The sequence below is a fragment of the Pan troglodytes genome, chromosome 15 (genome assembly GCF_028858775.2).
Source record: "Pan troglodytes isolate AG18354 chromosome 15, NHGRI_mPanTro3-v2.0_pri, whole genome shotgun sequence".
Taxonomy (NCBI): domain Eukaryota; kingdom Metazoa; phylum Chordata; class Mammalia; order Primates; family Hominidae; genus Pan; species Pan troglodytes.
The window spans coordinates 50,888,557-50,914,981 of record NC_072413.2 but is presented as its reverse complement, the minus strand read 5'-3'; the positions used below and the strand labels follow the sequence as shown (position 1 = coordinate 50,914,981).

General features: G+C 39.0%; 1 protein-coding gene across 7 annotated transcripts in view; it reads left to right on the top strand.

Moving 5' to 3' along the window:
* FERMT2 (FERM domain containing kindlin 2) overlaps positions 1-26,425 on the top strand; it is a 94,727-nt gene that overhangs the window by 49,350 nt on the left and 18,952 nt on the right. For 4 of the 7 annotated variants that reach the window (XR_001709163.4, XM_009427820.4, XM_009427817.5 and 1 more), the window contains exons 4-8: positions 8,248-8,382; positions 19,802-19,834; positions 20,164-20,389; positions 20,495-20,597; positions 22,954-23,061. Coding sequence is in view for 6 of the 7 variants with exons in the window: in XM_009427820.4 (XP_009426095.1) it covers positions 8,248-8,382; positions 19,802-19,834; positions 20,164-20,389; positions 20,495-20,597; positions 22,954-23,061 (605 nt within the window). In the remaining variant the exon portion in view is untranslated. The remainder of the gene's footprint in view (positions 1-8,247; positions 8,383-19,801; positions 19,835-20,163; positions 20,390-20,494; positions 20,598-22,953; positions 23,062-26,425) is intronic. The other 3 variants (XM_003314325.6, XM_003314326.6, XM_009427818.5) reach the window with 1 other exon arrangement.

Below are 26,425 nucleotides of genomic sequence, written 5' to 3'. Positions count from 1 at the left end.
ATTGTAAGACTAAGGTTCCCTCTGGCTTGTCTGCTAGGGGTCATTCTCAGCTCCTAGAGGCTCTCCACATTGCTTGTTGCCCCCTTCCTCTATCTTCAAAGCCAGTAACAGCAAGTCAAGGTCTTCTGTCTGAATTTATCTGACCACTCCTTCTGTCTCATCTCTCTTCTTCCTGCCTCTTCTGTGCTGGAGGCCTCATGTGATTACATTGGGCTCACCCAGATAACCCAGGATAATCTCCCTAAAATCAGTTGATAAGTGATCTTAATTCATTTGCAAAAACTCCTCACAGCAGTACCTAGATTGGTGTTTGTGTAACCATGGGTAGGGATATTAAACCTCAGTATTCTGCCCACCACAGAAGCCTTTCTCAAGTGTCTAGTAATCATTGGCTGGCTGTTCCTATGTTTAATGCTGGGGCTTTTTTTTTTTTTTTTTGAGACAGAGTCTCGCTCTGTCGTCTAGGCTGGAGTGCAGTGGTGCGATCTCGGCTCACTGCAAGCTCCGCCTCCCGGATTCAAGCCATTCTCTTGCCTCAGCCTCCGGAGTAGCTGGGACTACAGGCGCCCGCCACAACGCCCAGCTAATTTTTTTTTTTTTTTTTTTTTTGTAGTTTTAGTAGAGACCGGGGTTTCACCATGTTAGTCAGGATGGTCTCCATCTCCTGATCTCGTGATCCGCCCGCCTCGGCCTCCCAAAGTGCTAGGATTACAGGCATGAGCCACTGCGCCTGGCCTGGGGCAATATCAGTACCTAATAGGAAGCTCTATATTGGGTGGAGTTTAGCTCATCATCCCTCTGTAAGGTATTTAGACATATTGAGCAAGCTTTTTCAAACATCACTATCTAAAAGATCTTTTCCCTAGGGCTATTCAGGTTCTGTTTGTAAAGGATCCTAAAGGGTGTGTGTCTGTGGAGTAGGTTACCTGAGTTTAATTCAGTAATGGAACAGGAAAGGGATGCTGGGGCGGACTAAATTTTTTCAGGTAGTCTATCTGTTTTCTGTGCCTCAGTTTGATGATTAGAACAGTGAATCAGGGTGTTACCCATTGGTACCTCCTTCTACAAACACCTTGGTTTTATATTTCTCCAGTTTACAAAGTTACTGTTCCATCTGACTTCTGCCTCCCAAAACTTTTCTGAGATTTCTTATCCGATATTTTCTTCCATTTTGGGGGCCCTTATAGGTTTATGTTTTATTTTTTACATGATTTTGAAAGGAGTGAAAATAAATGCACGTATTCAATATACTTTTTTAACCAGAAACGCTTTATCTTCCCTGAGAACCCTTCTTTACCTCAGTTTCTCAATTCCTCACCCTCATGCTTTTTTATATGTATAGTATTTATATAGCCTGTGTAGATTAGACTAGATTCATCTTCTGTTTGATAACATGCTAATTATAATGAACATTAAATTTCGTTGCTATCACTGGGTGTAGTGGCTCAGGCCTGCTGCATTCCCAGTATTTTGGGAGGCTGAGGCAGGATTGCCTGAGCCCAGGAAGTCGAGGCTGCTGTGAGCTGTGAGCACACTAACACTACTTCATTCCAGCCTGGGTGACAGTGAGCCCCTGTCTTTAAAAAAAAAAAAAAAAAAAAAAACATTGCTATATATTCTGTTATAGAGGTTCTGGAGCATTGCTTTGTGTAGTGCCTCATAAATGCTAGCTTATCCTTATTGAAATGTAAAATTGAGCATAAATTAGTATAGTATTTTGGTATGGCTATTTTAAAGTTTTCATGTCTCAGTCCTCTGGGTATGTTTTATTTTGGTATAAATCTTGTTTACTTACTTACGTTCTTCTCCAGCCCCACTCTTACACATTTAGAAATCTTATACAGATTTCTAAGTCTGTTAATTACTTCTTGATACAAGGCATACAGTAAATCAGTAAGTCCTAAATTCTCATGTCAGTGAAATGATCAGTATCATAATGTGGAGAGTTAGGTTTACTTCGTTACTGTTGTAATGAAATGAAAACCACTTTTTCACACTTCATATGCAGCCAATGGCTACCCAGTTCCAATATGGAACTACCTACCATTAGAAAAATAAGTCATTCTTGCTACCCTTCATTCTCTCCCTTCCCTAAGCTAGTGATTATCAAGAAGCTGGAGGCTAGGTGCAGTGGCTCACACCTGTAATCCCAGCACTTTGGGAGGCCGAGGAGGGCAGATCACTAGGTCAGGAGGTCGTGACTATCCTGGCTAATACGGTGAAACCCTGTCTCTACTAAAAATACAAAAACTTAGCTGGGTGTGGTGGCGGGCGCCCGCAATCCCAGCTACTCCGGAGGCTGAGGCAGGGGAATCGCTTGAGCCCAGGAGGCAGAGGTTGCAGTGAGCTGAGATTGTGGCACTGCACTCCAGCCTGGGCGACAGAGCAAGACTCCGTCTCAAAAAAAATAAATAAATAAAAGCTGGAATCAGAATTGCCTACAGAACTTATATAAAACAAGCCGCTGGAGCCCTGAGCTACTGCAAAAATCTGGGGATATGGTCCCAGCATGTATTTTTAATATTATTATTATTGATTTTACAAGCAATTCTCATGGGCCCATCTAGTTAAGAACTGCTTTATCTACTTAAGACAGACAAAAAAGCTACTTAACAATATTCTTTTACTAATGTAAATATGCATATTAATATACATTTAATACTACCTGGTTTGTGAGCCAGACAGAAAATGACCTAGGAACAAAAATACATTTGAATCATGTAGTACAGTGACTCTCAAACCTGGGGGATATGGCGGAAACATTTGGGAGAACTTTTCGAAATGTAATGCTTGCCTTACTGTCTCCCACTAAATGGTGCCTGTGGTGACTTTGTTAGAAGCATATCATATCTCAGGCATGAGATTTGTTATGTAAGGATTTGTTATTTATCCTTCAATACTTTTTAGATTTTTCACCACATACTAGTACTTGATTTACTTTGGAGAAATGAATGGGTGGAGAGAGAGATTACCACCACCACCCTGCCTCCACTTAATGTTGAAGCAGTGTAGACAACTGCTTATTCAGAGGCTTGGAATTTTCTAATGCCTTTATTTTATCCCAGTATGGCCCCACTGGCATTTAAAGCTGAGGGTACGTTGTGAATTAAAAGTAGAATTCATAAACCATTAGATCTCTTCACATGTTAAATCTTACTCCTTTAAAAATAACTCTAGGAAGTAATGATGCAGTTGTATTAGATAAATCTTAGGTTCAAAGGATATACTTGAAATCACTTCTGAGTTTCTGAACCTACCTAATTATAGTAATTATTGCTAATCCATGAAACCCCAAAAATTACATTTGAGGATAAGTGGATTAACTTTATATCTTAAATATACAAGAATGAAGAAAATATTTGATTTTTAATTGTGTAACTTTAGCTGAAAAATGCTGTAGTATGTTTTTTAAAAAAACCAGATATGCCTAGATGCTTTCAAGAAAGTGGCAGAATTTAAGGAGCAAGTATTTACTTGTTAACATGATTTCTGCTCTTTATTAGATATACTTACCCCGAATTTATTAATAATTAAAGAGCAGTTATATTTACCTACTCTGTGGTCACATGTTCGTTCAGGATAGTTCTTCTGCTAATTCCATTTTCAGGTTTCAGAAACCGATCAGAAAATAGCCTGTAAAATACAGAACAAAATAAAAACCTAGTTATGTCCCACAGTGTTTCTTTCTTTGTGGGGTTTTCTTTTGGTTGTTTTTTTTTTTTTTTTGAGACGGAGTTTCACTCTCCTTGCCCAGCTGGAGTGCAATGGCATGATCTTAGCTCACTGCAACCTCCGCCTCTTGGGTTCAAGCGATTCCCCTGCCTCAGCCTCCCGAGTAGCTGGAATTACAGGCATGCGCCACCATGCCCAGCTAATTTTGTATTTTTAGTAGAGACGGGGTTTTACCATGTTGGCCAGGCTGGTTTCAAACTGCTGACCACAGGTGATCCACCCGTCTCAGCCTCCCAAAGTGCTGGGATTACAGGCGTGAGCCGTCGTGCCTGGCCGAGTGTTTCTAAGAGTAACGTTGAAATAACCAACAGAAAACCTGACCAAAACCCACATACTTATTAAAATAATTTATTTGGACTTCTTATTTAAACATGGACAATGTTTATATAAAAATTCTTTTTAAAAAAAGTCCAGTGTGGTTTGCAGTAATTGCTCCCATGTTAATTTTTACATGCAAATTAACTTTGATTTGAAGAAATCTTACAGAAAAATGAGAAAAGGAAGAAAATATATATAAATTATTAAAAACACGAGAAGATGTACGTTACTACTAATCAAAGACATAAAACAAGAACATATATCCATCTTGTTCCATCTTTGCCTTAAAATTATTATAACCTTTAATCCAGTAATTCTACTCCAGTGAATTCTGAAATAAAATATGGAAAAAGATGGACATAGATGTTTGTAGAATTATTAAATATTATTTATAATGGGCTCAGTATTAGAAGAATGATTAAATTATGATTTATTTACATAGAATATTATGCAGTTGTTAAAATGATTTGCTAGTCATGTTTCACCTTTTATGAAAACATTTTATTTTTTGCCCTGTCTTATGGTACTGAAAGAACACATTTTAAATGATTCAGTTATTTATATTTTTTGAGGAGGGAGGTAACTTCCAAATTTCTACCATGGTGTGTGTGTGTGTGTGTGTGTGTGTGTTTTATTTGTTTTGCAGATGGTCTTGCTCTGTCACCCAGGCTGGAGAGCAGTGGCCCAGTCACGGCTCACTGCAGCTTCCAGGCTCAGGCAGTCTTCCCACCTCAGCCTCCTGAGTAGCTGGGACTCTAGGTGTGCACCACTATGCCTGGCTAATTAAAAAAAAAAAAAAATTGTTTGTAGAGAAAAGGTCTTCCTAGGTTGCCCAGGCTGGTCTTGAACTCCTGAGCTCAAGCAGTTCTCCCACTTTGGCCTCCCAAAGTCCTGGGATTACAGGCGTGAACCACTGTGCCAGGTCTCTGTTGTTAGCCATTTTATAATTAGAGGAAAAACATTAAGACACAAATACTTAAAAAGCATTTGTTATGTATCATTTAATTTATACAACTACCTCCTGAGGCACTGTTCTCATTTTAGATGAGGAAACTCAGACACCGACAGGCTGAGTAGCTTGTCCAGAGTCACACAGCTAATAAATAGTGGAACTAGGATTTGAATCTAGGTAGTTTGGCTGTGTGCTTCCACCTTAAATTGTGCCTCATCAACTCTGTAGCAGCATGGTAGGATCCTAGTTTCAGGTCCCCTACAAACAAAAACCTTTATGAATTTATAATATTGGGTTGAATCTAGTGGATGTCATGGGCTCCTAAAGCTGTAAACTGCCACATGTAAAATTTTGATCCAGTAATTAGCAATCTATAGCTTTACAAGTTTTGTAGTGATATGAATTGTGTTGTCTGTTCTCTTCATACTCTGACATATAGTATAGTGCTGCCAGACATTGTGATACACAGTCACGTGCTGCATAACAATATTTTGGTCAATGATGAACCACATATCCAGTGATAGTTCCTTAAGATTATAATGGAGTTGAAAATTTTCTGTCTCCTTGTGATGATGTAGCTTTTGTAACATCATAGTGCAATTACTTTATTTTTTAAATACATTTTAAAAATAAGTGCAGTGGCTCACGCCTATAATCCCATCACTTTGGGAGGCCAAGGAGTTTGGAGACCAGCCTGGGCATCATGACAAGACTCTTATCTCTACAAAAAAATAAAATGAAATTGCCTAAGGACACATTTCTCAGAACACATCCCCATCCTTAAGTGACGCATGACTGTAGACCTATTGCTTCTCCTTTCTGCGGCTTTTCTTTTTTATTGTTAATTTTTGGGTTCTTCATCGTTTCACAGTTTTTTAATTAACTTTATTGTAGTATAATAGATACACCATAAACTGTATCTATTTAAAGTGTGAAATTTGAGTTGTGACAGATATTTATACCTCTGAAACCACCACAATCAAGATGCAGAATATTTCTGTCACCTGTCAAACTTCAGCTACCAGCAAATTGATCTGCTTTCTGTCACTATGGATTTGTTGGCATTTTCTGGAATTTTGTGAATGGAATCACATATACTCTTTTCTAATTTGTCTTCCACTTAATATAATAAATTTGAGAGTCATTCATTTTATTGCATGTGTCAATTGTTTCTTTTTACTGATTGGTGAGTTGTGTTCCATTGTCTAAGTAGTATACCATTGGTTTGCAAATATCACATTTTTGTTTATCCATCTGGGTTATTTTCAGTTTTGGCTTTTATGAATCAAGTTATTACAAATGTGCTTTTCATCTTCTTGGGTAAATAACTAGGGGTAGAATGTCTGGAGTTGTGTGGTACATGTATGTTTATACAGAATTGCTGAGCTGTTTTCAAAAAATTGTCTCATTTAATAGTCCTACCAGCTGCTCATGAGAGTTCAAGTTCCTCTTCACATCCTCACTGACACTGAGTAGTAACGTCTTTTTAATGCTGGCCTCTTTGATGTATGGGTACTGCTATCTCATTGTGGTTTTAATTTGTATTTCCCTGATGACTGATAACGTCAAGTATCTTTTCATGTGCTGCTTGGTCATATTTCTTTGATGAAGTGATTGTCCAGATCTTAGTTCATTTGTCTTCTTGAGTTGTTAGGGCTCTTTTTATATTCAGAATACAAGACTTTTGTCAGATATGTGTGCTGCAAATATGTTGTCCCACTGTATGCTTGCCTTTTTTGTTTTCTCAACAGTGTCTTTTAAAGAGTAGGTAGGTTGGGGTTGTTGTTTTTTTTTATTTTTAAATAAAGGGCAATTTTTTGTGGTTCCTTTTTTTGTGTGTCCTATCTAAGAAATCTTTGTCTTATGCTTTCTTCTAGTTTCATTATTTTGACTGTTACATTTAGATCAGTGGTCATTTAGAATTAATTTTTGCTATTGTTATAAGGGTTAATGGTCTTTAAAAAATATATATATGAATCATTGTTCAGCACTTTGTTGAAAAGATTTTTCTTTCTCCTTGGATTGCCTTGGTACCTTTGTCAAAAAATTCTGATCACCCATATGTAGGTCTGTTTTGGGGGCCCTCTTCTGTTTCATTCATCTGTACGTCTTATCATTTAGCCAGTAAGTTCATTGTCTTGTTTGATACAGTTTTATGATGTCTTAAAATCAGTTAGTGTAAGTCGTCCAATTTTGTTCTTTTTAAGAATGTCTTTGACTATTCTAGGATTGTTCTCATTTTCATATAAATTTTACAATCTGTCAACTTCTACAGAAAAGCAAATTGGAGTTTTGACTGGCATCTCATTAAATCTTTAGCTTGAGGAGAATTGACTTCTTAACAAAATTGAGTCTTGAAATTTGTGAACATCGTGTGCAATATATATTGTGTGTGTGTGTGTTTAATTGGGTCATTTTTAATTTCTTTTGTTATTTTCATTTAACCATTTTCCTTGTTATCAGACTCCTCAAATGAAAATAGATCAGAAACTTGTAGCCATTTGATACAGGGCAGAATATTTGAATCAATTAAAATTTGAGATTTGGGGCCGGGCACGGTGGCTCACGCCGGTAATCCCAGCACTTGAGAGGCCGAGGCAGGCGGATCACCTGAGGTCAGGAGTTCAAGACCAGCCTGATCAACATGGAGAAACCCTGTCTCTATTAAAAATACAAAATTAGCCAGGCGTGGTGGCACATGCCTGTAACCCCAGCTGTTCAGGAGGCTGAGGCAGGAGAATCACTTGAACCTGGGAGGTGGAGGTTGCGGCGAGCCGAGATTGCTCAATTGCACTCCAGCCTGGGTAACAAGAGTGAAACTCCGTCTCAAAAAAAAAAAAAAAAACTGGGATTTGGTAATGATTTAAAAGTATCATTACATTTACTTCATTTATCATGTGTACCTTATGACATACAGAATGAGTGAAGGACATATAAACTCAATTTTTCTTCCAGTTTTAGATAAAAAATAAATCTATAAATAAGGGCTTCTAATATTTTCTTTCCGTACCCTAGTAGATTGTTATTTCCACTTTGAGGTCATTACATTTATTATATAGTTACGAATTAAGAATGCTTTGGGTAGTTTAAGTGTCATAATCAGTGTTTTGCATGACATCAATGTCTGACACAACTCAGACATACAGAAGGAAGTTACACATTCTTATCTTGAAACAATAGATTTACTAAGTGTAAAATGTTTAAATTTTCCTTTGTTCTAGTAAAACAATCTATTTTATTAACAGATATCAGACACCCCGAAGAACTTTCTCTCTTAAAGAAACCCAGAGATCCAACAAAGAAAAAAAAGAAGAAGCTAGATGACCAGTCTGAAGATGAGGCACTTGAATTAGAGGGGCCTCTTATCACTCCTGGATCAGGTAAGACTTTTACCAAGCAATGGACTCAAAGTAAGAACTGTGGACTGTGTACCTTTGTCTTTCTGGTGGTGGGTAAATGGATCATGTAGGTCAGGAAGAGTGGTCAAGTTAAAAAAACAAAAACTTCAATTAGCCAGGCATGGTGGCACACACCTGTAGTCCCAGCTACTTGGGAGGCTGAGGCAGAAGAATCGCTTGAACCCGGGAGGCAGAGTTGCAGTGAGCCAAGATCGTGCCACTGCACTCCAGCCTGGGTGACAGAGTGAGACTCCGTCTCAAAAAAAACATAAACTCTCCTTCAGCATTTTTCTCTGTCCTGAAATCACTATCCAGTGTCAGTTTCTCTCATGTGCAAATCATCATGTCAGGTGTTAATAGTTGAATCAATAAAGAGGAAGCCCAGTTCTCTTGTTCAGAGAGTCAAAAAGGAATAGTATCATAATTGGACTCAGGCAGAAATTGGAAATTTTTTAGTATCTAGGTCATGAAAACCACCACTATTTGGTTAATGCATTATTCCTTAAAACCTTACTTAAGGCCAGGCGCGGTGGCTCACGCCTGTAATCCCAGCACTTTGGGAAGCCAAGGCAGGTGGATCACGAGGTCAGAGAGTGAGACCATCCTGGCTAACACAGTGAAACCCTGTCTCTACTAAAAATACCAAAAAAAATTAGCTGGACGTGGTGGCACGTGCCTGTAGTCCCATCTACTTGGGAGAGTGAGGCAGGAGAATCACCTGAACCCAAGAGGTGGGAGTTGCAGTGAGCTGAGATCGTGCCACCACACTCCAACTTGGGCAAGAAGAGCAAAACTCCATCTCAAAAAAAAAAAACAAACAAAAAAAAAACAGCACCAGGCGGGGCACTGTGGCTCACACCTGTAATCCCAGCACTTTGGGAGGCCAAGGCAGGCAGATCACCTGAGGTCAGGTATTTGAGACCAGCCTGGCCAACGTGGTGAAACCCCATCTTGACTAAAAATACAAAAATTAGCTGGGCGTGGTGACAGGCACCTGTAATCTCAGCTACTTGGGAGGCTGAGGCAGGAGAATTGCTTGAACCCAGGAGGCGGAGGTTGCAGTGAGCCAACCTGGGTGACAACTCCGTCTCAAAAAAAAAAAAAACAACAGCCTTCTCTCTGCTTTGCATATTCTGGTTTCCGGGCCTTCCTACCTTTTTTCCTTAAAGGTTTTGCTCCTTTGAGGAGCTTTCTTAGATTCCCTTTCATTACTTTTCCAATCTGAATTAGGCATCTTTCTGTCATAAGTCAGCAGACTTTTCTGTGTTTGGTATTGTTATACTGTGTGTTCTTCCTTGCTAATGTGAGCTCACTGCATGAAGGGGCTATGTCACCTTTTTGTCACCAGAACCTAACTCAGCATATGGCATTCAGCAGGCATGCAGGTGATGTCTGTTGGGAAGCTAAGTGGCTAATTAATTAGGTTATATTGTTCTTTAATCGTGGGCATATACCTGGACTGAACATTGCGGTTTCCTACATTTCCATCAGCCACAAATTTATAAATCCATTACTTAGGATGGGTCCCTTCAGCAAATATCTAAATTAATCTTACTAATTTAGTTCATTCTGGTTTTTTAAATTCTGAGATGATGATGATACTAATAATGAAAGCAACACTCACAGAGCACTTACTGTGCAGTGCCCACCACTATTTCATGCACTTTACCCATGGAAACCCATGTAATTCTCACTACAGCTCTTTGCAGTAGATATTGTTAATACCCACATTTTGAGGATAAGGATAAGAAATTATGGCACAGTAAAAAGTCTTCTAAGGTCACAAGCCTTCTAACTTTTCTGTTTTATGTACTGATTGCATTTTGAAAGATACAAAGAAATAAGACAATCCTTACTCTTAAGTAGTTTATAGGTTAGTGGAAAAACAGTTACTATACTTAAGGAGGTAATATATAAATGTTAAATGACTTTTATAGAAGATAGTGTTTTTGAAATTCAGAAAACAATTCCAAACAAAGTTTGTGAATTCAGCTTTTAAGTTCCAGTGGCTAGGTTTTTGATGGGAAAAGGCAGTCCAAGCAGAAAGAATGATACTAACAAAGAACATCCTTGCAAAAATACAAGATGTGAATAAATGAGTTGAGCCAGTTTATGGGGGAAGAGACCTCCGAGCTCCTTCAGGATAACATTGGAACATATTTAACAACAGATGATGGAATTTAGACTAGGGCATTGTAGAACCATTGGTTTCTGAATATTTTACAAAATTATCAAATCATTATTGTAGAAAGAGTATCAAATTTACTTCCAGTCAGTAATTTGTACAGGAGGGAATATGGGGAAGGGTTGCCGATACTGGTGGAAGCCTGTAGGTTGAGGAAGAGGTTAAAGAGAATAAAAGGGGCCAGGCGCCGGTGGCTTACGCCTATAATCCCAGCACTTTTGGGAGGCTGAGGTGGGTGGATCACCTGAGGTCAGGAGTTCGAGACCAGCCTGACCAACATGGTGAAACCCCATTTCTACTAAAAATACAAAATTAGCCAGGCGTGGTGGTGGGTACCTGTAATCCCAGCTACTCTGGAGGCTGAGGCAGGAGAATCGCTTGAACCTGGGAGGCGGAGGTTGCAGTGAGCCGAGATTGCGCCACTGCATTCCAGCCTGGGCGACAGAGCAAGACTCTGTCTCAAAAAAAAAAAGAGGATAAAAGATTATGTCTATGTAATATTGTGACATAGTAAGAAATATATATAGTCATGTGCTGCATAGTGATGTTTTGGTCAATAACAGATCACATATATGACTGTAGTCCCATAAGATTAAAATACTGTCTTCTTTTTTTTCTTTTCTTTTTTTTTTTTTTCAGACGGAGTCTCACTCTGTCGCCCAGGCCGGAGTGCAGTGGCGGCGATCTCGGTTCACTGCAACCTCCGCCTCCTGGGTTCAAGCGATTCTCCTGCCTCAGCCTCCTGAGTAGCTGGGATTACAGGCGTGCATCACCACACCCGGCTAATTTTTTGTATTTTTAGTAGAGATGGGGTTTCACCATGTTGGTCAGGCTGGTCTCGAACTCCTCACCTCCTGACCTCGTGATCGATCCACCTACCTCGGCCTCCCAAAGTGCTGGGATTACAGGCGTGAGCCACCGCACCCAGCCTTCTTTATTTTATGTATTTTTTTTTTTTTGAGACACAGTCTCACTGTGTCACCCAGGCTGGAGTGCAGTGGAGCAATCTTGGCTCTCTGCAGCCAAGATACAGGCAATTCTCCTGCCTCGGCCTCCTGAGTAGCTGAGACTATAGGCGCACACCACCATACTTGGCTAATTTTTGTATTTTTAGTAGAAATGGGGTTTCACCATGTTGGCCAGACTGGTCTTGAACTCTTGGTCTCAAGTGATCCACCCACCTTGGCCTCCCAAAGTGTTGGGATTACAGGCATGAGCCAACACCTGGCCCTGTATTTTCACTCTACCTTTTCTATGTTTAGAGATGTTTAGATACACAGATACAGATACTTACCATTGTGTTACAGTTGCCTGCAGCATTCAGTACAGTAACATGCTGTACAGGTTTGTAGCCTGGGAGCAATAGACTATACCATCCGTATAGCCTAGGTGTGTAGAAGGCTATACCATCCAGGCCTGTATGAGTACACTCTATGATGTTCATACAACAGTGAAATCCCTTAACGACACATTTCTCAGAACTTATCCCTATTGTTAGTAGGTGCATGACTGTACTAACTTGCACCTTTGTCACTGCATCATTGGGCTGTTCCTGTGCTGCCCAGTTTTTGGCTAGCCTGTGCCCAAGCAGAGCATCCTCACCAATTCTTACCCTCCCCAATCTTGGCCTCCGTTGTTCTTTTTCACCCAGACTGCAGCTGCTTTTATTTCTGGTCTGTGTACTATTCCTCAGTTCTTTCCTTTCAGAGGCTAGACCTTTGGACAGCTTTGAATGTCCTAAGGGACATTTGTGGCCTCTTTATTTGTAAGAGATCCTTTTCAGAAAGAAAACCAATGTTTTTATTAAAACGTTGCTATTACTGACAACCACATTTATTGAGCAACTTCTTGTCCAAAACACTACATGTAATATATTTAATCCACACAGTAAAATATATTAATTAATTGAGCAATTCTGAAAAATTGGTAGCATGAGAAGAGAAACCCAGAGTGGCTAAATCACTTGCCTGGGAGCTAATCCGTGGTAACTGGTAGAGCTGAGCTGTAAGCCCAGGCTCATCCCGCTTCCAAGTTAGAGCTTTCACCATTGCACTGTGCACACACCCGTCTCCTTCTCCCTTCTGTCCCTCATGAGTACACACAGACCCATAATTTTAGCAAATATGTCAGTGGCCAGAGATGCCACAACCTAGCTTTTACTTAATTTTTGTAGCCTTGTTTACCTTAAAGAAAAAAAAAATTAGTTAAAATTTAAATTCTCTAACAAATCCTTATACTGTACTCTACGTGAGTAGTGGCAATCAGAATCATCCCATATCAATATTAGAAGCGATAATGCTGAATGTTTCTATAAGTCTTAGAGAGTTAGAATTTGGGAAGCTGAGGAGGTTTTGTTGCCTGGAAACCATAGGTGAAGACCAGTATGCATAGAAATTCTTGAGAGTATGCTGGTCCAGGAAGCAGGAAATCTTAAAATTTTTACATCATATGGAAATGGCTAGAAGCAAACCCTGTGAGTATGAAAAATAAAATTATCAGCTTAGATCTTACAAAACAAAAAGACAAGAAGCTACTGGTAGAATTGGAAGCATTGGATAATTTTGTAATAGTTCCAGAACTTACTAGTTTTTGCTTCTCTTCCCTTCAGCTTGGTGATAATGACAAATTGTAGGAAAGCTGGTTAGTATATAACTTAAGCTAATGAATAATCCTGATTGAGTTAGCATCAGTCTTTTCACTGAATTCTTAAGCTGGGCTGCCTTGATTAAGACATAGTAATTTAGATTGAGCAACCCACTAATACTTTTCCTTTTATAAGTCACATCTAATACGAATACTAATCCATATTTTAAAAATACTTTCGTTTGGTAGGAAAGTGGGTTGCAAACCAAAATCACAAATAAGCCTTATGGTTTGTTTTTTTCCGCTTGGTTGTCTCTGATTTTCAATGGTTGGAGAGTAGTGTATATTGTTGATATAAACAAAATAAATATATGAATTTATATTCTAGGAGAAAATTTAGCCACATAGAAATAAACGTATATAATGTCAGGTTTTTCCTCCTCCATGGTCAACAATTACATACATAGTAAATAAGTTATAAGTATTATTGAATACATAATCTTTCACTTAATCGCCACAAAATACCAGCAGTTTTGGTGATGTCTTCATTTTACTTCTGAGGAAATAACTCCACAAGGGTTAAGTGGAGTTATTTTCCCAAGGTTAAGTAATTTTATTTAACCTTTTAGTTAAATAAAGTTTAACTTTTTTTTTAACTAAAGTTAAGTAATTTTAGTTAACTTTAGTTAAGTAATTTTCGTTACTTAGTTAAGTAATTTTCCCAAGGTCACAAAGCTAATAAGGAGCAGAGCTAGAATTCACATCCAGGCTCCGGTGCTCATGCTTCTAACCATTAAGTAACCAATTCTTTTTTTTTAAGAGACAGGGTCTCTCTGTGTTGCCCAGGCTGGTCACCAACTCCTGGCCTCAAGTAATCCTTTCACCTCAGCCTCCCAAAGTGCTAGATTATGGGCATGAGCTACCATGCCTGGCCATAATGTTTATTTTATGAATTATAATAGGAATGTTTGCTAAATTTTTTCTTTCTTTTTTTTTTAAGGGACAGGGTCTTGCTATGTTACCCAGGCTGGTCTCAGACTTCTGGGCTCAAGTGATCCTCCTCCCTCCACCTCCCAAGTAGTTGGGACTTCAGGCAGATGCCAGCATGGCCAGCTAATTTTTGTATTTTTTGTAGAGATGAGGTTTTGCCATGTTTCCCAGGTTGGTCTCAAGCAGTCCTCCTGCCTTGGTCTCTCAGAAGTGCTGGGATAGCTACTAGGGAGGCTGAGGCAGGAGAATCACTTGAACCCGGGAGGTGGGGAGGTTGCAGTGAGCCAAGATCGCACCATTGCACTCCAGCCTGGGCGACAGAGCGAGACTCCATCTCAAAAAAAAAAAAAAAGTGCTGGGATCACTGCACCTAGCCTCAAAACATTTTTTAAAACTGTTCTTTTAAGTACAAAAGTATCACATGCTTATAGTAAATATTCAAATATTACAGGATTACATATTCATTTTTTTCCTAACAAAAGTGGGACTGTGTTATACACACATTGTGTTTTCTCACTTGATGATACATACTGATGGACCTCATATATTTTTTAATTACAAAATTTATACATTAATACAGTCTCTTTATCATAAACTCAGGTAATGTAAAAAATGTATTAAACTTAAGGTGAGTTCCTTTTAAACTTATTCCCTGGCTACTCCTTCTCAAGAGGGAGCCATTTCTTGATTACTACATATAACGAGGTTGTAAGTTTGGAGTCCAACTTGACAGTACCCTTTCTGTGTGTTTATACGCACATGTGGGTATAAAATTTGCACATCTAGTCTTATTTTAATAACATAAATGAGATCCTAATATATATTTTATGCTCTGCAATTTGATTTTTGGTGATCAGTGTTTTAGTGATTTGTGTCAAAGCAGAGAAGTCTCCCTAGTTCTTATAAATGACTTCAGAGTTTTACCTATAGAAAAAGTATATTTACCTGTTTTTCTACCTAGGTGGTATCTAATTTTTCTGTCACATATATCCCAGAGCTGGGCGTTGTGGTGTGCACCTGTAGTCCTAGCTACTTGGGAGGCTGAGACAGGAGGATCTCCTGAGCCCAGGAGTTCAACCTGGGTGGTCACACTGCTGCATTCCAGCCTGGGCAACAGAGCGAGACTGTCTCTAAAAAAATACATGTATGTGTAGATACATATATATCTATACATGATATCACACACACTCTGTCTCTCTCTCTCTCTCTCTCTCTCTCCCCCCAAAAAGTTTCTGTGGTTTATACTTCCATCAGCAGTACATGAAAATGCCCCATTTCCTACATTCTGCTCAATATTGAATGTTGTAAATCTGTGTTTTTGCCAGTTTGACAATAAGTAGTATCTCGGTTATTTTGCATTTCCCTAATACTAGGATAGTTGAATAATTTATATGTTTATTAGCCATTTCTATTCTATTAATTTTCAAATGATAGATTCTTTATTTTATTTATATTTTTGCTTTTAGTGATATTAAAATTTTAATGTGTTACTTCCCTTTATATACTGGCATTTTGTTTGTGGCCTTTTTTTTAAAAACCATATTGTTTTACATTTTTATGTGGTCTTATATCTGTTAGCCATTTACTTTATAGTTCTAGGTTTACTCTTGCTTGGGAAAATTTTCTCCAAAAATATAAAAATAATACCATGAAAATTCTTTTGATAAAATATGGTATAAGATAGGTATTTTGGTGAAAATTTTTAAAAATGTATTACTTTAGTACTCTTTTTAAAAAATATACAATTTATAATAAGTTAGGTAAATTGTACTGTGTTAAAATATAGCAATATTTAGGAGTTGTTTGATTATATCGGGTTTTAAATATCTACAGTAGGTGGACTCAGACTGTAGTGCTTTTTGAACTCTATTTCTCCCCCTTAGAGTTTTAAAGTTATCTTTCCATGTCATTTAGTAAGCTCATATTTTGTTGCTAAATCTGCTACTTTATCTTACACTTTACTAGTTTTCTGCCTCAGATGTATTTTAAACCAGACATTCAAGAAAACAACTTAGTTGGGATTGTCTCTGAACCACGACGAAAGAATTTAAAATACCCATACCCTCTGACCCAGCAGTGCTGCTAGAATTGGGAAATAACTACAAAAATGTTTGTTGAAGCATTGGTTTGCAATAATGACATTAGTAACAGATTTTTTTTTTTTTGAGACTAAGTCTCGCCCTGTTACCCAGGCTGGAGTGTAGTGGTGTGATCTTGGCTCACTGCAACCTCTGCCTTCTGGGTTCAAGCGATTCTCCTGCCTCAGCCTCCTGAGTAGCTGGAACTACAGGAGCGTGCCACCATGCCTGGCTAATTTTTGTATTTTTAGTAGAGACGGGGTTTCACCATGTTGGCTAGGCTGGTCTCAAACTCCTAACCTCAGGTGATCCACCCGCCTTGGCCTCTCAAAGTGCGGGCATTACAGGCATGAGCCACCGCACCTGGCCAGAATTTTATTTTTTTATTTTTATTTTTCGAAACACAGTCTCATTCTGTCACCCAGGCTGGACTGCAGTGGCACAATCTCTGCTCACTGCAACCTCCACCTCCTCGGTTCAAGCGATTCTCCTGTCTCAGCCTCCCAAGTAGCTGGGACTATAGGCATGCACCACCACACCCAGCTTATTTTTTATATTTTTAGTGGAGACAAAGTTTCACCATGTTGGCCAGGCTGGTCTTGAACTCCTGACCTCAGGTGATCTGCCTGCCTCGGCCTCCCAAAGTGCTGGGATTACAGGCATGAGCCACCTTACAGTAACAGAATTTTAAAAAATAAGTGCACACCAATTGGGAATGGCTTACGTAAGTTATAGTACATGGAGGCAGTGTGTAGCCCTACAGCCAGACTGGCTGGGGTTTTTTTGTTTGTTGTTTTTGAGACGGAGTTTCGCTCTTGTCACCCAGGCTGGAGTGCAATGGTGCAGTCTCTCACTGCAAACTCCACCTCCCGGGTTCAAGCGATTCTCCTGCCTCAGCCTCCCAAGTAGCTGGGATTACAGGCATGCTGCCACCATGCCTGGCTAATTTTTTGTATTTTTAGTAGAGGCGGGGTTTCACCATGTTGGCCAGGCTGGTCTCGAACTCCTGACCTCAGGCAGTCCACCCACCTCGGCTTCCCAAAGTGCTGGGATTACAGGCTTGAGCCACCGCACCTGCCCAGACTGGCCGATTTATAGCTTGGCTGCAGCTTACTTGCTCTTGACCTTGGACAAGTTATTTAACCTTGCTTTGCCTCAGTTTGCTCCTCTGAAGTGAGAATAATAGAGTTGTTGTGAACACGAAGTGAGTTTATTATCACATAGTGCCTACAGAACAAATAAGAACAACGAAGTGATTAAGTATGAATTGAAGAAGATACAAACTATAGGAAGTTGAAAGGCAGATTTGGGTGGGTGGCTGATTCTATTAAATGTGTGATTGTATTTGTTCATTCTTGAATTGCTATAAGGAAATACCTGAGACTTGGTAACTTAGGAGAAAAGAGGTTTAATTGGCTCACAGTTCTGCAGGCTGTCCAGGAAGCATGGTGGCATCAGCTCCTGGGGAGGCCTCAGGAAACTTACAATTACAGCGGAAGGCGGAGGAGGAGCCAGCACTTCACGTGGCTGGAACAGGAGGTAGGGGTGGGAGTGGGGAGGTGCCACACACTTTAAACAACCAGATCTCATGAGAAGTCACTGACTATACAGTACCAAGCGGGGATGGTGCAAAACCATTATGAGAACTCCACCCCTGTGATTCAGTCACCTCCCACCAGGCCCCTCCTCCAACATTGGGGATTACAATTAGACATGCGATTTGGGCAGGGACACTGATCCAAACCATATCAGTGATTTAGGGGGAGTATCTTTTCTATATTAGAAACTTTATAAAGCAAATTGTCCATTCTAACTTGACTCAGTTTTGGATAGAAATTATAATCTCACCAGGTGCACATTTTCAGTATACTGACATTCTTCGTAACAGATTTATTTAATAGATCTTTGAAAGAAACAAGACTTTGCCTAGAAGTTAATGTTTTTTCTCACTTTATCTACATGCACACTCTGTAGCAGAAATACCCTTTGCCCAACTGAGTTGGAGTAATGTGTTCAGCACATTTAATAAGTGTGGGGTGCCCAATTAGTCCTTTCAAAAGGTGTCACACAATTTTAAGTTTGAAAAATACCTGTCTAGTTTAAGGATCTAGCTTTTAAAGCCCCAGGACTAACGATCCCAGTATTCTTTAAATGCTGATAAAGAGTTCACAACTTTGCTTTGTGTTTTAGGATTAACAGTGTTCGGATTTTAGAGGGTTTTTTGTTTGTTTGTTTGAGATAGAGTCTTGCTTTGTTGCCTAGACTGGAGTGCATTGGTGCAATCTTGGCTCACTGCAGCCTTCGCCTCCCGAATAGCGTGCACCACCACTCCTGGCAAATTTTTGTGTTTTTAGTAGAGACAGGGTTTCTCCATGTTGGCCAGGCTGGTCTCGAATTCCTGACCTCAAGTGATTCAACCGCCTCAGCCTCCCAAAGTGCTGAGATTACAGGAGTGAGCCACCACACCTGGCCTAGATTTTACAGGTTTTTTTAGTACTAACATTGGAAGAACACATGTCAGGGACATAAAATCAAATATCCTGTGTCCAGCAAGAGATTACATATTTTCAGTAAAAACTTTTTTTTTTTTTAACTTTGCCTTTGCTTCCTAGACTAGGTCATGACAGCTACAAAAATCTCTAGCATTAGCACCACTTTTTCACAGGCAGTGTTTCTATCATTGCATGGGGAGAAGAGTTAAAAATAGTAGGAAAGGAGATGGATTCCTAAGCTTAACCCTAAATTTAGGGAATGGAAAAGCCATTTTCTTTACATTAACAGTGTTATGCCCATTGCACATTTTCTTTTGAAAAATTATGACAACAGGACAAAATATAATTTAACAGAGCTAGGACTTGGGGGAGCTGCTTGTCCTTAATGTCATTCTGAACATTTTTAGATGCCTTAAATTCATCTCCTTAATTTTTGTAGTTTAAATAAAGGAGCACATACCATCTGTTGACTAATGTAACAAATTGTTATTTACGTAGCCTCTACTATATGTCTAGCCCTAATACTAAGAAATCAGAAGATAAATAAGGCAATATCCCTTCCTTTTGAGATTTGACTATTAAATATATCTCTGTTTAGACTCTTTCTAGGGCAGACTTTTATCTCCCCTTTTACATTAATACTTTATTTGTTGTACCCCAGAACTTAAAAATTAAAAAAAACTTTATTTGTAAAATTGTTGAAACCTGTTTATTCACTGAGAAGACTTTACTATAAAATTATTCTTAATCTATATGAATTCAGTTCTATTGTGTTACCTTCAAATTGTATGGATTTCAAATGGTGGTAAAAGTTGTAGACATATTTGTCACTATATACTTGACTAGAGTACAACTTCATTCTTTGAAATTGAACAAAAAAACCGTTTTACTTAGGTTGTAGCTTCTAAGGTTCTTTACTCTGAAATCCACTTGAAATGTGTACTTCAGTTTATGATTCACAATTAGGGAAAATCTGTTTTTTCTTTTTCTCATTTTCTTTTCATTCTTTTGTTTCTGTCCTCTGTTGTGGCCTTTCCTTTACCTTCTGAATTCCTTTCTTTCCTTTCCTATAGGCACTGATGTTCTTTACATTGGCCCTCTGAAAGGTGAGCCTTGCCACAATTTAAAGACAAAAAGTGTTGGTCTGTCTGCTTCAGCTATATCCTTATTTTCTAATTCTCTTGAACTGATTTTTTTTCCCCAGAATTTCTGCCAACTTAATTATATTCTTAAGGCTTTGTTATTACGTGTTTTAATGTTATACAAGGAGAATTAATTACACATGTTCTCATAACAGGTAAAATAATATACTAAGCTTTCCTTTCAGAATAAAACTTTTGTTTCACAATGTGCTTTATATCATAGTATGTGTTATTATTGAAAAATAAGATGCTGTACTGCATACTTACTACCTGTTTTTCATGTTACTTATTAGGAAGTATATATTCAAGCCCAGGACTGTATAGTAAAACAATGACCCCCACTTATGATGCTCATGATGGAAGCCCCTTGTCACCAACTTCTGCTTGGTTTGGTGACAGTGCTTTGTCAGAAGGCAATCCTGGTATACTTGCTGTCAGTCAACCAATCACGTCACCAGAAATCTTGGCAAAAATGTTCAAGCCTCAAGCTCTTCTTGATAAAGCAAAAATCAACCAAGGGTAAGTTTTAAGATATAGATAAAATTGAATTTCTTCATCCAGCTAGAGGTAGAAATATTGTCTTCATTCTGTGTTGTTTTGTTCCACTGTTCTTAATTTGTCCAGATGGCTTGATTCCTCAAGATCTCTCATGGAACAAGATGTGAAGGAAAATGAGGCCTTGCTGCTCCGATTCAAGTATTACAGCTTTTTTGATTTGAATCCAAAGGTACCGAGGGTTTAAAGGGATCTTTTTTTTTTCCCCCATTAATTTGTTTTGTTCACATGGATGTTTGTTTTTGGAAGTCAGTGGAATAAGGAATTATTTGTATATAGGAAATCTTGAATAATTATTAAAAACCCAAACTTTTAGGCAAAGGTATTTGTATTTTAAATAAGTCTATTTTAGTAGGTTGGAAGCATAACTAAACCTTTTTATTGTTGTTATTAAGATAATGAAGCTTTTGGCTGATTTGGTTTTGTTTATCTTTTTTTTATCTCTAAGCTCTTAAGAGTGTCATGATTTGTATTTTAAAGGTACTCTTTTGGTACTATAGAACTGGCAAAGTTTAGGCCGGGTGCAGTGGCTCAACGCCTGTAATCTCAGCACTTTGAGAACCCAAGGTGGGCGGATCACATGGTGAGGAATTCAAGACCAGCCTGGCCAACATGGTGAAACCCCGTCTCTACTAAAAATACAAAAACTAGCCACGCATGGTGGCACACGCTGGTAATGCCAGCTACTTGGGAGGCTGAGGGAGGAGAATCACTTGAACCTGGAAGACGGAGCTTGCAGTGAGCCGAGATCACGCCACTGCACTCCGGCCTGGGCAACAGGGCAAGACTCCATCTCAAACAAACAAAAAAAAGAATTGGCAAAGTTCATTTTTAAAATTTAAGACCTCTCTTCAACTATATTTAAATAAAAGAAAAGTTTCAAAAAGGTTACCTTTTCAATTACTTTTAGATTACTAATTACGTGCCAAAAGATGTTGCTTCAAAAAAACGTTTTTTTTCTTGAGACAGGGTCTCACTCTGTCCTCCAGGCTGGAATGCAGTGGTGTGATCATGGCTCACTGTAACCTCAAAGTCCTGGACTCAAGCCATTCTCCCAAGTCGCCTCCCAAGTAGCTGGGACTACAGGCTCACCCAGCCACACCTGGCTTTCTTATTTTCTGTAGAGACAGAGTCTCACTATTTCACCCAAGCTGGTCTCAAAACTCCTGGGCTGAAGCCATCCTCCTGCCTCAGCCTCCCAAAGTACTGGGATTACCGGCCTGAGCCACCATGCTCAGCCAAATTTTTCTTAGGTCTACATTTTTTTCCTCTGTAACAGACAAACGCTGTTATTTGTCTTTACTATGATTGGTATTATCTCTGCTACCATAGTACTTCACTTTTCTGGTAAGATTTAACTTTGCCATAAATATCTGGAGCTTTTTTCCCCTGTAGAAAACACTTGGCACAGAGGTTTGAATCTTTTACTTCTCTTTCAGCCTGGGGAAAGAAACCTCTCTTGGCTACCCTCTCATCCTTTTCATGTTTAGAGTATAGTCTAGATTTTAATGTTATGTTTACATTCTTTTATTATATGCTTAAGTAATTCTTTATACAACAGTAAAATCTCTATAATAAAATTATAGAAAATAATTTTAATTCATTTTCAGGCCACATCATACCTACTTTTAGTAAAGCCAAAGCTACTTTGGGAATAGTTACATTTGTGAGGGGAATGGAGATGTATTTTGTCAACGTTCTAAAATACATGTTGAGCATTCCTAATTTGAAAATGTAGAATGCTCCAAAAGCTAAAACTTTTGAGGGCTGACATGATGCTGAAAGGATATGCTCATTTTGGATTTTTATGTTAGGGACACTCAACTGGTATAATGGAATATTCCATCATCTATAAAAATTCTAAATTCAAAACAGAAGGTCTCAAGCATTCTGGATAAGGGATACTCAATCTGCAGTATTCTTAAGGCATTACTATTGACTTTTATTTATATAATTAAATGGATAATTGAATAACATATAAGTAAACATTTTCCACAAGTATATTTGCCCTGTATTTTGCATACTTAAAATAACTGCCGTTTCCAAGGACTTGCCACTTTATCTGGGTATGCTTCTCCACAGTGAACAAAATGTTCCCCAAAATAATTTGCTTTCTGATTACATGTTAGTATGGCAAGTTGCAGTAATAACACTGAAAAATAATCGGTAGTTCCGCCTTACTTTAATGTCATCAAATTAGATTTCTTATGTTAAAGGCTATAATGTCTAGTGGTTATTTCCCTGAAAAATAACATACAGAATCTACTTTTAATACTGTACAATCAATTATTCTCTGTCATATTTTAATGTCATTTTTAATGGAAAATTAGATGTGGGCATATATAGGCATGTCTGACCCCATAGGTATCCTTCTAATAATACTTGATTGTAAATAAAAATTCTTGCTTGTAAATTAAGATCCCAGGAAAAAAAGCATTAAATTTTTCTTGTCAATTGAATATTCAGAGTTTGAAATTTTTCAATGGTAAAGGTTATATATTACAAAAGAACTATTTCTCTTGTTGCAGTATGATGCAATCAGAATCAATCAGCTTTACGAGCAGGCCAAATGGGCCATTCTCCTGGAAGAGATTGAATGCACAGAAGAAGAAATGATGATGTTTGCAGCCCTGCAGGTAGGTGAAAGGTCTAGTAAATGGGACTTATTCGGGTAAAGGGTAGGGAGGTATTTTTATTTTTTTTTTTATTTTTTATTTATTTATTTTTCAATATATTCAATCTTTATTTGACAAGTAAAACTTTTTTTCTTTTTTTTTTTATTAATTTATTTATTTTTATTGATCATTCTTGGGTGTTTCTCACAGAGGGGGATTTGGCAGGGTCATAGGACAATAGTGGAGGGAGGGTCAGCAGATAAACAAGTGAACAAAGGTCTCTGGTTTTCCTATGCAGAGGACCCTGCGGCCTTCCGTAGTGTTTGTGTCCCTGGGTATTTGAGATTAGGGAGTGGTGATGACTCTTAAGGAGCATGCTGCCTTCAAGCATCTGTATAACAAAGCACATCTTGCACCACCCTTAATCCATTTAACCCTGAGTGGACACAGCACATGTTTCAGAGAGCACAGAGTTGGGGGTAAGGTCACCGATCAACAGGATCCCAAGGCAGAAGAATTTTTCCTAGTACAGAACAAAACGAAAAGTCTCCCGTGTCTACCTCCCTCTACACAGACATGGCAACCATCCGATCTCTCAATCCCTTCCCCGCCTTTCCCCCACTTCTATTCCACAAAACCGCCATTGTCATCATGGCCCATTCCCAATGAGCTGCCGGGTACACCTCCCAGACGGGGCGGTGGCCAGGCAGAGGGGCTCCTCACTTCCCAGTAGGGGCGGCCGGGCAGAGGCGCCCCTCATCTCCCGGACCGGGCGGCTGGCCGGGCGGGGGGCTGACCCCCCACCTCCCTCCCAGACGGGGCGGCTGGCCAGGCAGAGGGGCTCCTCACTTCCCAGTAGGGGCGGCCGGGCAGAGGCGCCCCTCACCTCCCGGACGGGGCGGCTGGCCGGGCGGGGGGCTGACCCCCCCACCTCCCTCCCGGATGGGGCGGCTGGCCTGGCGGGGGGCTGACCCCCCCACCTCCTTCCCGGACCGGGCGGCTGGCCGGGCAGAGGGGCTCCTCACTTCCCAGTAGGGACGGCCGGGCAGAGGCGCCCCTCAGGGAGGTATTTTTAAACAGTAAAGTGGAATAGTAATTCCAGTAACATTTCACGAGACAGAATTTTTGCCATGAAGAAAGTGAGTAGACACTTAGGAAAGCAAAACAAATACATTTTAGTTTGATTTTTTATCTTTTCCAAGAGTTCAGTGGTATACTTAAGTACTTTTCTCTATTTTGTAGGAAAAAAATTATCCTCTCACCCCCAAATATATATCTGCTCAAAGCTCCTCAGTTTTTCCTTGGAAAGAAAATATTTATTAAAAATCAGATTTCTGAAATCTAATCTGAAGCTTACCTGTATAATTTCATAAATAGCCAGGGATGATACAACACACTATAAAATGGGCTGTAGCAAAGCGATGCTTTTAGGTGATAAGATTGAGAGAGACTAGTGGAACCAAACCTTTTTCTACAATGATAATCCTTAAGTAGATAGCTAACATTGTCCTTAGATTAAACCAGTTTTTTCATATGTGGTTCTTACATACCACCTCCTTCAGAATTATAGGGGAGCTTATTTAAAAATTAATTATCCACTTCATGAATAACTTTAAGGTGGCATCCACACATCCACATTCTTACAGATACTGAGGTCTGATGACCAAATTAATTCATCTTTCTTAAATTTCAGATACCCGAGTAATGCTTTGGCAAGTATTCCCAGTTATGACAGGATTCTAGGTTCAGCCTAAAGTCCTGATGAAGTTGGTGTTCTATAAAGAACAGAAGTACAGGAAGCAGAGTTGACATTCAGTTGAAGAACTTTTCACTGTAGAAGGGATTTTGTTTTTCCTTAGAACACAAACAAAAATGCTCTCAGTCTTCCAAATGCCTTCTTTTATGCATCCAGAAAAGTTTTCAGTTGTGACCCAAAAAGTTGACATTAGAAAGCAAGAATGGGGAGTGAGGTTAGCAAAAAAAAAAAAAAAATTAAAGCAAGAACAGCTAATTTCCACCTTAGTTTTACATAATGAAAGGAGTGGCAAAGAAGCATAGACAAGGAAAATCCCAGGTCACAGATGGATTAATCAGTTATTTTCTAGGGACTTGATTAATGAGCCAGTTAGGATCCTGTATTGTGTTTCCAGATAATTCTGACTCTCTGGTGAATTTCTTGAATTAAATTCTGGAGCAGTTTGTTGGGAGTCCCCTCACGTGGTTATGGCTTTCTTCCTGCATCCTCCTCACTTTGATACAGGCTTATGATTTTCTAGTGGAGGTTTTGCCAATGATAGAATAATACCTGTAAAATATGTGTGAAAGACCACAGATTTTATACTGTTGCTTTATTTTTGTATTAAAAAATAGTACATGTTTATGGTTATTGTTTTTAAAACCAACAGATGCCTATTATATGCCTGGCACATAGTAGGTGCTCAAAACGTGTTTGTAAAATGAGAGTACACACAGTTGTGTTCTCACAGGAATGGCATGATTCTGCAGCCCACCTCCCCGAGTGTATCTTGGGCATTCCATATCACTACAGAAGGAACACCTCAGAGACCACAGGTTTTAATTCATGGAAATGGAATGGTCTCAAACCATAGCCCTCCAAGACCATTTTAGAATCTAGATATAATGAGAGTATTTTGACATACAGATTTGAGTTGTTGGAGGCTTTCTCAGAGACTGACCCTAAGGTTGTAGGAAGCCATCTAGTACCAGAATAAGGAAACTGTGAAAGTATGGTGAGGAGGAGATGCCTAGAATTTTTTCTTTCAGAGAGAACCTATACTCCGAAGTATACTCTCCTTGGGACATCTGGATCCTTGTGTAAAGTAAATTTACAATAGTAAAAAGAAGCAAAATAATACAAAACAAGAAGGTGGGGATAAAAAGTAAAGTAGATGAATTAGTAACATTGTTTTTAAAGCATTTAAGTCAGAGTATGTATTAAGAAATTTAAGATATCCCTTGCACTTTTGAAAGCAAAGCTGGATTTTTTAAGTCCCATTCACAGCCAGGATTTCTCCGGTATGACTCATAAAGACATTTTGCATCAGAATTACCCAGAGCAGTGAGTAAAAATGCAGATTCCAGGCTGGACCCCAGACTTCCTGAATCAGGATCTCTGGAGTAAACCTAAGGATCTGTATTTTTGACCAATTCTTCACCAGACTCTTAATATACTCTGACATTTGGGACCTGAGGGCCTCAACCTCTACCTCATTTCCCATAATTTATGAACATTGACATTTCTACAATTGTAAGATCTCATTTCAGCACAATTGAAGTAGTCAGAGACTATTCATTACCAATCACTAAACCTTAAAACACAGAAGAACATTGGTAAGTGGCCTCAGATTAGTTCACTAAATGTTCC